The sequence below is a fragment of the Eleutherodactylus coqui genome, chromosome 3 (assembly GCF_035609145.1).
Source record: "Eleutherodactylus coqui strain aEleCoq1 chromosome 3, aEleCoq1.hap1, whole genome shotgun sequence".
In the NCBI taxonomy this organism is placed as follows: Eukaryota; Metazoa; Chordata; class Amphibia; order Anura; family Eleutherodactylidae; genus Eleutherodactylus; species Eleutherodactylus coqui.
In genome coordinates, this window is record NC_089839.1 from 296955166 (window position 1) to 296967295 (window position 12130).

The following is a 12130-nucleotide window of genomic DNA, read 5'->3' on the forward strand; positions in this document are numbered from 1 at the left end:
TTTGGCCCCGATGACATCACATACTCTCCGTGACATACTTTCTACTAATGTCTGATACAATATAGCTGGTATTTCCCTCCATTCAGCCTGTAAATGTCTGGTGAGATACACTGACCCATCTACAGTGGTGCAAGGAGCGTTGTCCTTGGACAGTTGAGCAATGGAAGGATATTCTGTGGAGTGACGAATCACGCTACTCCATCAGATGGACGTACCTGGGTGTGGAGGATCCTGGGGAACGCCGCCTACCTAAGTGTGTTGTGCCAACAGGTAAGTAGGGCGAAGGTTCCGTTATGGTCTGGGAATGTGTGACGTGTCATGGTCTCGGTCCATTGGTTGTAGTGACAAGAACCATGAACACGGAGGTGACCCTGACATTCTAGACAATAATGTGCTGCCGACAATGTGGCAATCCTCTGGGAATGGTCGGCCATACTTCCAACAAGACAACGCGCCTCATCACACATCCAACGCTGTTTTATGTTGGTGCTGCAAAGAGTTCCAACCTGAACCTACTGAACATCTTTAGAAAGTCGGGTCAGGGTAATTTTCTTTGAGAGATCTCGCCAGACGTTTGCAGGATGAATGGAGGGAAATACCAGCTGAAGTATATCAGATGTTAGTAGAAAGTATGCAACGGCGAGTATCTGATGTCATTAGGGCCAAAGGAGCCCCACTAAGTATTAACATCTAGAAATAAATACTACTTCTGATTCTTGCTCAGGGGTCTAAGTGCTTTTTGCAGGATAGTGTTATTTCCCCTGCATTGATATTAATGGGCTTCCAAGCAATGCAGAGACACCTCAGGTTCTCAACAGACCTCCAAGTCACTCTGACTAATAGGAGGGGGTCCTGAACAACAGTGCCGCTTCTAGTAACTGCGTAGGCGTAATGTAAAAGGCTGGTCTAAAGAGATGAGTGAAATGATCTGCTCATTGACGACTTAAAGAACACTCCGATTACAGAACAAAATTCTGTCCCGCGACCCAATGGTATGTTACCTGCACTTGTTCTTCTCTGCTGTCCCTCTGATCTGCCAGTTTTAGCACCCATTTTTGGCCATCCAAGATGGCCGATGCAGTTCTCAGACGACCTAATCACCATATTAGTCGCTAAAGTGTACGCTTGACTTTTTGCGCGCTTTTTACACAGAGCGATTGCCACTTGTCAAATTTCACAACCGCTGAATGAATTGTCGACAGCATTCACATGGGCCGAGATCTCGTTCGTTAGGGTTCTTTGATGGGTGAGTATTTGAAATTTCAATTTCTCCCTAACGAAGGGTCACTGGTTGCACGTAAATGTATACGAGTAGTCTTCAAATAGGAGGCTGCAGGACTGAGGCAAAATCAACGAGAGACTGCAGCAATGAATGTATCTTCAATGACCAAAACCATCAGAGACCGTAACAGCGAGTGTTCTTATAAAGACTGTTCTGTCAAGGATCACTCACACTTATTTAAGTGTTTTCGGGAACCAATGAGCGTTAAGTAGGAGGGCAAAATGTTCAAAAAAAAGGCAGAAGCCAATCAGCATTCAGTCAGCGCATGCATTCACACCGAGCGATAAGACGCTAAAGCCTTAGGAGCTGTTTGCAGGGTTCTCACATCTCCTCTTAACATACAGGGGGGCACTGTGATTCCTTTCTTCCAGATCTGGGGAGTCATGGGGGTCAACAGATTTTATTCTTACCCTGCAGAGCCAATTTTCAGAGAGTTTCATAAAGATTTATTATTGACCGGCTGCAATACTCCGTTTGGCCTGCGGGAGTGCTGTACGTGGAGTCCATAGTTCTCCTGGCATTGATGTATTTGTAGTAAAGTCATATTTCATCTTTTGTATAACCTCAATGTCACATTGTGTTTTCTTTTGATTTTCTTTAAGGCTACGTTGCGATGGGAGCAGTTCAGCCTTCATTCTGGGGACAACAACCATTGATACAACCACAGATGGTTCTTGGTGGCCAGTCTCCAGTTGCTCAGGTCATGCAGGGAAGCCAAACGATAGCATGGGCTCAACCGGGCCTCTACCCTCCAACTCAGCAACAGCCATGGCCAACCCTTCCTGGCCAGTTTCCACCTACTGCCTTCATGCCAACACAAACTGTATTGCCTTTTCAAGCAGCCATGTTTCAAGGTACTACTGCCCCGGTAGCCGCTGTTCCACCAACCAGTGACTCATTGCGATCAAGTCCTCTACTACCTGGCCAGAAAGTAACACAGGAGATGTTTAAGGATTTTCAGATGGTAAACCCCCCTCCGGTGCCATCACGGCAGCCAGATCAACCGTCCCTCTCTTGTACCTCAGAGGCCTTCTCAAGCTACTTTGACAAAGTTGGGTTGGCTCAGGATACAGACGATTGTGACGACTTTGATATCTCACAATTAAACTTGACACCTATGACTTCCACTTCGCCGTCTACTAATTCACGTAAGTACCAGATTTACCATTGAGGAGCAATCCAGGTTAAAACCACTGAGAAAACTGTGTTAGCCGCCATATTGGCCGTCTTTCTCAAACATAGATGAGACAAAAGAAATGGCTGAATAGAAGTTCAAGCAAGTGGGCATAAGAAGAGCAGTCAAGGGCTAACACATGGATTGCTTTCCCACGGGTGGAGATACTTTGTTAAAGTAGCATCTCATAAAAAATACTTAAAGCATACCCGAGTTTTCAACAAGTTCTCTGAAATTCACCAGGTTCCCCTTACTCGCTCACTTGCTCCTGTTTGCACCCTGTTTCATGTCTGTATGTTCTGATTTTCATGTGGTCTTCCACCTTTTTCTGTTGCTCTTCTATATGCTATCCACTATTAAGGGTCGGTGGAAGGGGGGAATAAGACAAGCCTAAAGTTCTGCCAGTAGTTCACTGTCCTGACTTCCTTGCCCTTACTTCCCGGGTTGTCTTTGGTCAGCAGAGAGGTAGTATGAGAATGCGTGCTGCTCTGCTTTCAGAGACATTCTGGCCAAATGGTTAGTAAACCCAATATAATGTGTCTGTGTACTCCCACACAGATACACAACCACACTCTCTAACATCAGGAGAGGCAGAGATTGTAGATGTCATTATCACAGTGTCTGCAGATCTGTCAGCCTGTGCATGTATGTGCACGGGAGCTCCTGTGAAGATAGCCCCTCTTCATGCTGCTATAGAAACATCCCTGTGTCCTTGTTACTAAGGAAGCTCTGTACCTAACAACAGAGAGAAGATTGTAGAGACGCTGGAAGGGAGCCCCCTAGTGTCAGACAGTTTAAATGTGATTTACAGGGGTAAAGCAACAAAATTTGTAATGCAACTATATGACAGAACCGATGAGACTAACACAAGCTAGTAGATGAGCAGAAGTTGTCGGAAACGTTAGTGCCCCTTTAAAGGGGTTTTCCATTTATATGTCAACTAAGTGAATTATTGGATAATGAAGAATTCTGTAAATTGCTAATGGACATTGTGGGTTAGTTCCTCTCCATTACCAAGATTGCTGTCGGTGACTTGCTATGTGAAAAACTGCGCCAAACTTTTGGTAAGGAAACTAACTTATCCATAGAATAGTGATAAACGTTTGATGGTGGGAGTGTCACCACTGTAAGGCTTCTTTCACATGAGCGCATATCGGCCGCCCGTGAAAACGGCTGGCCGATATATGCTATGTTGGGGGCAAAACAACTGGTGAACAGGCGCGTTTCCCCTCCCTCCCCATCACAGGCTTACCCTTTCTTCCCCCCCGCTCGGTCTGTGCAATGGGAGGGGGCGGGCATGGGCAGAGCTAAGCACTGCCCCTCCTCTCATTGATGGCTATAGACAAGGGGCGGAGAGAGGGTGGGCGCTTGGCCCCTCCTACGTCCCGCCCCTTGTCTATAGCCATGAATGGGAGGGGCGCATTAGCACTTAGCTCCGCCCCACCCTGCCCCCTCCCATTGCAGAGACCGAGCGGGGAGGAGAGGAAAGCCTGCACAGGGAAGGGGAGGGGAACAGAGGGAGGTAGTTTAGCAGCTATGCTGCTAAACTCCCTCCTACCTACGGCCACTGCCATGGGCTCCCATAGGATCCCATGCAGCGGCTGAACATATTGCAGCCCAAACACAGTTCCAGAACTATCTTTTGGGGCCGACGTAAAAACGCCCTGCGCTATATTGGCCGGACGGGCATTTTTACGTCTGGCAAATACGCCCATGTGATCTGATGCATTGCAATCCAATGCATCAGATCACAGCGCATATCGGGCGGGCGGGCAAACGGCCGGCCGATATGCGCTCATGTAAAAGAAGCCTAAACCCCACTGATCCCAAAAGCGGGAGTCCTGGGTCCCACTTTCTTTCTCACTTGCTGCACCCCCCGCAGTGAGGAGGAAATTGAATGCTAGCGGCCGTCGTGCATCTGCGGCAGCGGCGCTCAATTCATATTCAGTGGAGCTGATGGAGATAGCCGAGCGCTTGTACTCTATAATTTGTCAGTCCCATTGAAATTAATGGAGTCGTGCCGCACCCGCACGACCGCCGCGCCATTTACTCTCTACATCACTGATAGTGAGTGCAGTGACAAAAAGCGTGGGATACGGGATCCCCATTCTCAGCAGTGAGACCCCACCAATCAGACTATTAATCTGTGGCACGAATGCTGGTGCATAGTTTTCTTAGACATAAGAGAAAACCAATTGTGGTTTTCGCTCGCGGATGAAAAATCGCAGCATGCTCCATTTTCCGGTGGGTTCTGCACGGACAGCTTCCATTAAAGTCAATGGAAGCCGTCTGACTTGCCGGCCGTCCATAATTAAGATTGCGGATATCGCTCAAAAAGCAGGAGTTTAAAAAAAAAAAAAATCTGTACTGCACATGTCCGACGGCGAGCCGTCCGATGAAAATGAAAGCAGGAACGCGCGGACGCTGCGGCTGCCACAGGCGGATTCCACAGCCTTAATGGAGCGAGATTGTGACCAATTTTCTATGCACTTTTGAAAAGTGAAGCAAAGTGGAACATCTGTTATTTTTGGGGCAAATCAGTAGTAAATTTGTATAAATTGATTTGCTACACAAAAAGGTGAAAATTAGGTAGAAATCTGGCGTAACTCTAGTAATAAATGTTTAAGCGATTTTTAACATTTTGGTCCGTTTTTGGCGGGTCCTTGGTGTTTCAGCCTGCTCACAGCCTGATGTTTTTCGGGCATTTTCCCATAGCTTTATATATGGGGGGAAAAAGTAACAAACGAAATAGCTATGTGTGACCCCAAAAAAAGGCACCAAAAAAAAACACATGCAATTTTTCTCTTTTTTTTTTTTGGTGTTTTTTTTTTTTTTCACCAAAAACAAAAGCAGAAAAAAAATCCCGTAAATACAATTTTTTTGTAAAACTTTTGTGATACTTTTCACCAGTGAATGTTGTTGAGTTGCAGCATTTTTTTCATTTTTCCCGTCAGCATTTTATTCCTACTTGAACGGATTGTCAGTAAGTGACAAATCTCTTCATTCGCCGTCTTATGAATCCATCGGCGGCGCGCCGTTTCTCTCTGCGCCCGTTGCTTGACTTGAAGTGTCCTTTTTCATTAGACAGAACATTAATGACAACGGTATTTGCCTTGATATAAAAATTCATCACTGACGAGCAGATAGGATCCCGCCGCACTCGCCTACGTAGACGGCGCCAAATAAAAGACCGTGTTCCAGCGCCTACTTCCGAGCCAAACGCGGCTTTTGTGATGAATGCATTTGTTTCCGTATGAAAAATGCATCTCAACAGGTTTAGACAGCAAACAGGCTGCAGAGGAAAATTATTAGTTTCGAACCACTGACTCCAAAAAGAATTTGATGGAGTCTGTTTAACGTCTGGCAGGCAAATCTGTAATATAAAATGAAATATGAGTTTCATAACAAACCATGTTCTTTATCTATCCTCTAACAAATGATTCTTTTATCTCCAGCTAAGCATGTCCTCCAGAGCTGCGCTCCTTCTCAATGTCATTTTAATACTCTCCGTAATTTTTGTTGGGGAGGATGGGTGGGGTGAGGAGGGGGGGGGTGGTCTTTTTTTTCCATAAACTTGCTGTTTACATGAGAGGTTTGTGTGTGTTCTAATTGTTTCCAATGTCATATCTGCTCCAGCCCCTACTCCAGCCCCAAGGCAGAGCTCCCCATCAAAGTCTTCAGCATCTCACACAAGTGATCCCAACGCAGATGACATCTTTGAAGAAGGCTTTGAAAGTCCCAGTAAAACTGTAGAAGATGCTGTAAGTTGTTCTTACGTATTCAAATTCTAATCTCTTGCTCCCCAGACAATAGAAAACTGCAGACAACAATTCTTTCCAGGGTAGATGAAGGCGAAGGGGTCTTTCTGTAAGTTCTCTTTTTGATGCCTAAAACGCGTTAGTGATTGGTTTGATCTTGTGTTCTGGAAGGATCCGTTAGACTAAGACACTTGTACAAGACGGTTTATAGGAAGACGTCTGCCGATGTCGCCAATAAAGATGGAACGTTTTCATAAAGATTTGGGGCATGAAGTTTTTGAAATATGTGTGTGATTATGAGCGTGAAGTTGGTCCTAAACGATGGAGGAATGTAGACAAGCTCTCTGGAGTTGGGCACACTGATGGTCAAGAGCCTTTAGGCACCATGAGCGTTCGGAGTGTTGAGGCAAATACTAACGACTCACTAAAGATAATATTACTGTGTTAGTGAACAGCTACATATCCCAAATGCATCAATGGTGGTCAATGACATCCGCTGCGTTTCTGGTGTGCTGTCGGAAACTCTAGATCAATTGTAGGAAGGTCAGAGACAAGTATTTGATAACGAGTCAAAGCAATTGTTGTTATTGATATCACGTGGTCATTAGGAACCAACGTGGACCTAAGGATTTGCAATCGGTGAATCCTAGGAGATGGCTCTCCAGGTGCGAGCAAAATGTGGACGGAGAGACAAAGGCCGTAGTCAATGCACCCTACATACAACAAAGATGGTCTTTCTATAGTAGGGGAGGTTATAGAGTTTCGTAATGAGTGGTGCTTTAATTTAACTTTGTACTTTAGCAAAGGGCAGGAATGGAGAAGCGGGTTCGAGCGTGAGAGGAAACAGGAAGTAGGGCAGAAAGAGATGTGTTCTGCATGGGAGCAGCTGATTACATTGTATTCATGCAATCAGCCTGTGCGAGAACAGAGGAGCTGATTGCAGAGCTCACACCACCTGCTGAATTCTGCAAGCAGCTCCCAGAGGCTCATTTGCACGTAAATGAAGCTGATAAAGTACTATTGGGCATTTGTGCTCATTAGTACTTTATGCAATATGATCACTAAAACTGTCAGTCTTTCAATTGTTTGAAAGATTGTCTTTGCATTTAAATGAGCCTTTACTTCAGCACAGGCCACCCATTGGATCGGTTTGACCGTAACCTGGACACAAACTGCTCACAGTTCCTTAAAAGAGAAACAGACCCCTAGATGGGAAAGTAAAAACGGGAGTAAGACTTTGGGCTGTACCAACCTTGGGAGTTTGACCCGGCAGCCTTGGTGTCCCCTGGTCCACTACATTTCCATTCATGACCTTGCTTCAAAACTGAGGATCCTCAGATTCACTGTTGCATACACCACCATGGGTTTTTATGAAACTGGGACCAAGAAAGATCAACCACGAAGATGGAGGTCACGGATGACTATAAAAGGAGAAGATAAGACCATCTTGCTGGAGGAGGATTAGATCTGCCGGCCCCTTCAGTAGAGATGCTGTGCGGAAACCACTTGTTAAGGTAGTAAATTAAAGGAAAAGACTGCAGTGGGCACAGAAACACGAGAATAGGACCATAGATTTTGAAAACATGTTTTGGACGGATGAGTTCCAATGTGAGATATTTGGGAGCAGAAGAAAAATATACGTATGATACTCAGAGAACAAGAAAGATGATGCTCAACTGTCAAACGTAGTGGAGAGTCTATTATGGTTTAGGGGCATTTTTCTATGGTGGAGTGATAGGAATTCTCAACACAAAAGGTACCACCAAATCCTTGTGCACCCCACAGTCCCTGCAGGAAACAAAACTGATCGGCTGAGGATTCATTATGTAGAAAGAGAATGACCAAAAGCAAACCTCAAAGCTTTGCAAGAGCTAAATGGTGAAGAAAGGAGAAGAGGGTACCTTGAAAATAATGGAATTACGCCAATCCCCTGATCTAAACCCAATCAAACTCCTGTGGGAAGAGCTCCATCGTGAAGGGCAGAAACAATGCCCAACCTCTCAAGAAAGCCTCTGCAATATATTAAGCCTCCAGGAAGCAATTAGAACCGAGGATTCTCCTTGTCTCCTGATGCTGCTGACACAACCTCAATCATCATCACGGACCTCTAGATATTAAGACTAGGACTATATGGACTATAGATACTATTACATGATATGGAGATGCCACTTGCAGGTGTTTTCAGTCACTCAACTACTTACTTTGTGTCTTCAAGAAAGGAAATACTAGCAGGAGATGAGGAAAGGGCCTAAAATTGGTTGAGACCATCCACCCATGATCACATGAGACCACAATTATTGTCTGTTGTAGCAACTCTCAAGCTGTTGCATAAACTTGTGAACTCCCATCAGGGTTATAATGGGTAATGGCCACACAAAAGTGACATTAAAACTAAAATGGGGGTGGTGCACGTAGAACATCCCATGCCGTTTGATGCTCCTAACGCTTTATCTTCTTCCTGTACTAAACTCAACTTTGCCTCCTTTATCCACTTCCGAACAAACCTGTCATTCTGTTTCTTGTATTGTAGCCTGATGCTTCTCAGGCATCAACCTCTGCTGACGTAGGTGAGCCCAGTGGTGACTCTATAAGCCCACAGGTCGGTAGCTAGAGAGCACAGACTGGGGTAGGTATCTGTCCTTCCTTCTACTCTTACTGTTGTGTTTGTTGCAGTGTTTTGCATGATGCTACATTTTATCCATCTCACTACTTCCTTGCTTGGTCATCTTTGGCACGGTCAATGTATCATGTTTAATACCAGCTCGCGGCATCATCAGGATCTGAGTCTTAACTTTTGATAGTCCAATATAGGATTTACATCAGCACTGTCCAATTATTTGTTGAATGAGGTGAAGGTGTGTGTGTGTGTGTGGGGGGGGGGTCCCCCAAATATCACATGGAAGGTAAAATAATACATAATTCACTGACCCCCACCTGACAACCTGTTAACAATGCCTTCACATGGCACCAAAAAATGGACTCAGTTAGTGAAGATGGAACTTTTGAAAAGTTGGGTTCAGGCGATCCACCAAACTTTTGAAAAAAGATCTGTTTGGTCCGAAGTGGTTTTAACCGAACCAAAAGATAACCAAAACCCCTATAACTGGTGTATAATGTTGTGTTATACAGAGCTTTTATAGCTCTTAGACAGTGTTATACACTAGTGTCCAGGACTAGTGTTGAGTGAACTGAACCCTGTTTTAGGTTGAACTTTGCTAAACCGAACTTTAAGCAAAGTTTGACCCAAAATAAGGTTCTGCTGGTTCTATCTAGTGGGTTCATAATTGTATCGCCAGTGTCCAGTATGTAAATATATACGTCCCTGGTGTGAAGTGGTTTAATAGATATCACTAATAATATCCTTAATAATGGGTGGATTAGGAATTGTAACCCTGGTGTCTAGCATGCACATATATGTTCCTCATGTCTAGTGGGTTAATACATCTATCCCTCCTGATCCAGAACAAGGAAAAACAGAATAAAACTAGGTCCTGCGCTCTATATAGGAGCAAAATAAAGGATGACGTTTGGATGACTTACTTGAGGGGGCGCCCTCCTGCCCTAAAAATCCAGAACAAGGGAATATTTAGGCATTTGTGCATATAGCAGAAGTTGGGACTCAAGCTAATATTGTTTCTCCATCCACAGGCCGGATCAGAAGATCCTATCTATGCTCAGATCAGAAGACCTAAGAAATAGCGTTAACAAAGCTTGTAGCGCTCCAAGACTTGACTGAACCTACGGCTGGCTACAGTGACTCAATGGCAGCACTCTTTCAATTGACCATAACAATGGGTTTTACCTGCGTCCTGAAAGAAGAAAAACCCCGATGAACAGAAACCAAGGGTGGACAGAAGACACATCGGCTCTAACATCATTAACCCGAAAGCTTTGCAAGGAACGTTGATTCTAGACTCGATCATTAAGCCAATTTTTTTTTCTGTTGTCGAGGAAACGCCGTTTAGTATTTCATTACTACTCTTTCCACATTTTTTTTTTTTTTTTTAAAGAAACGTAATGTAGCAAAAAGTTATGGATGACGAGACTGAAGTTCTGAAGTTTACACGTTTTTTTCTTTGTCAGCGTTTTATTAGAAACTTTTTGACTCTATCAAGACGTCATCGTCGGAGGGCCGTTTTCTTTATTTCACAAAAAGTTGCTAGAAAAGACACTTTTTTTTCGGAAAGGGCAAAGGGTTGGGGGAGGGGTCACACTTTCCGAAACACTTGGGTACTATAAGAAAAAATTAATATTGTTTTTTATATGATGGTCTCTTGGACTGACGAGAGGACATTGGAGGCCTACGCCGTTCTAGAAGAGAATCTAAAACCCTGTATGGAGTCACGGACATTCTAATGAACGGATCGTTCTTATTAACAAACGGTACTTTCTAAATTAAGGAGTTGGGAGGTATTTTTCCTCCGCACTTAACCTGGCTGCTGTTCGGCTATGCAGACAAGATTCTTCTACTCGTGCCATTTTTGAAAAACACACACACACACACAAAAAATAAAAAATAAACTGATTCATTTGCCCAACAACTCTGGAATAATTCCAAATCTGGATTTGGATCGACGTCGGACTTTGTTCTGGAACTTTGGAGGCATGAATTTTGTTATAAAAAAAGAAAAAAAAAAAAATTCTGTGATTAAACGACTCATCTCTGTCTCTTTTGTACATTAGGGAAAGAAATGATTTTTATTTTATAATCGTGACATGAAATCTTGGAAACAGGGAAAGGCTTTAAAAAAAAAATCACTGAAAATGACAGGTTTTGTAAATATCAGAATTTTTTTTTTTTTTGTTTTTGTTTTTTTCTTTATTTGAATCGAACACATCGGCTGTTACATTGTAGCAGGAAAAAATACAAAGTGTCATAAACAGGGTTCATATCACAGGTTTCTTTTTTTTTTTTTCCAAGTGCTGAGTAATTATCCTGTCAAAATCTAATAAACTGAATGGGGATTCTTGTACGACCATTTCTGTTTTATTAGGAGAAGCAGAATTACGTGTGAGACTTAGGGAAGTGTTCTCTGATCCCTGAAAGACTAAAATAATTCCGGCCTTGATAAAAAAATAAATAAATCCTACGGCCGGTTATCTTTCATTATTGAACTAAGGTCTGTCTGGGTTATGCACTTGAAAGGAAAGATAAAAATGGGTTGGAGACTGGAGCATTCGGTTAGTATCTAAAGAATGAAGATTTTGTGGGGGTTTTACAGATTTATAACTTTTTTCAAACTTATATTTTTGAATTTGTTGATTTAGAATTTTGCATAAATAATAATACTGGGCGAGGCAAAAGTCTGGACACACCATTTTAACTAGGAGGAAATTGACTTCAAGTATGGGAAAGTATTCATTGGGAGGGGATATTTTCCCTGCTTGGCCTTTCCATTACGCTGGGTTCACAGGGATGTAAGTGCATTATTGCCACGCAAATACGACACGTGATTGTGTGGGTGAAATGTATTTATGCTGGCTCCGGCATGGTTTTGCGTGCACAAACACCCTGTGAGTTTTCACACACAAATAAATATGCACAAAATTGCATTGATTTTGTGCATATTTTACATGTATTTACAACCGTCACCCACCATCGCCACTTTTTATACAAATGCATAAAAAACTATTCCAGTACTGGGCCGACCAGTAGTATCGGGCAGTGATATCTAACCCAGAAAGTAAGGAATTATTTAGACTAAGTTTTGCCCCCTGTTGTCAGCACACCCCCCTCATATCTGCAAGAAACAAAAGGCATCATTGCTAAAGTACGTGAGATTTCCGTCCCCAGTAGCGCATTGCTTGTCAGCATAGATGTACACACATGTGGGACACATCTCTTCCCTCACAATAGGTTTGCGAAAAAGTTATAATTATTCATTCTCGCACACAATTATTTTATTTTTTGACAAA

At 43.4% G+C, this 12130-nt stretch overlaps 1 protein-coding gene across 3 annotated transcripts in view; it reads left to right on the forward strand.

Annotated features, from left to right (window-relative positions):
* Positions 1-10811, forward strand: part of DAB1 (DAB adaptor protein 1) — a 721580-nt gene extending 710769 nt beyond the window's left edge. For all 3 annotated transcript variants that reach the window (XM_066594781.1, XM_066594782.1, XM_066594784.1), the window contains 4 exons: positions 1885-2430; positions 6093-6217; positions 8745-8840; positions 9863-10811. In XM_066594781.1, the coding sequence (XP_066450878.1) occupies positions 1885-2430; positions 6093-6217; positions 8745-8825 (752 nt within the window). In that variant the 3' untranslated portion in view covers positions 8826-8840; positions 9863-10811. The remainder of the gene's footprint in view (positions 1-1884; positions 2431-6092; positions 6218-8744; positions 8841-9862) is intronic.
* The last annotated feature ends 1319 nt before the right edge of the window (positions 10812-12130 follow it).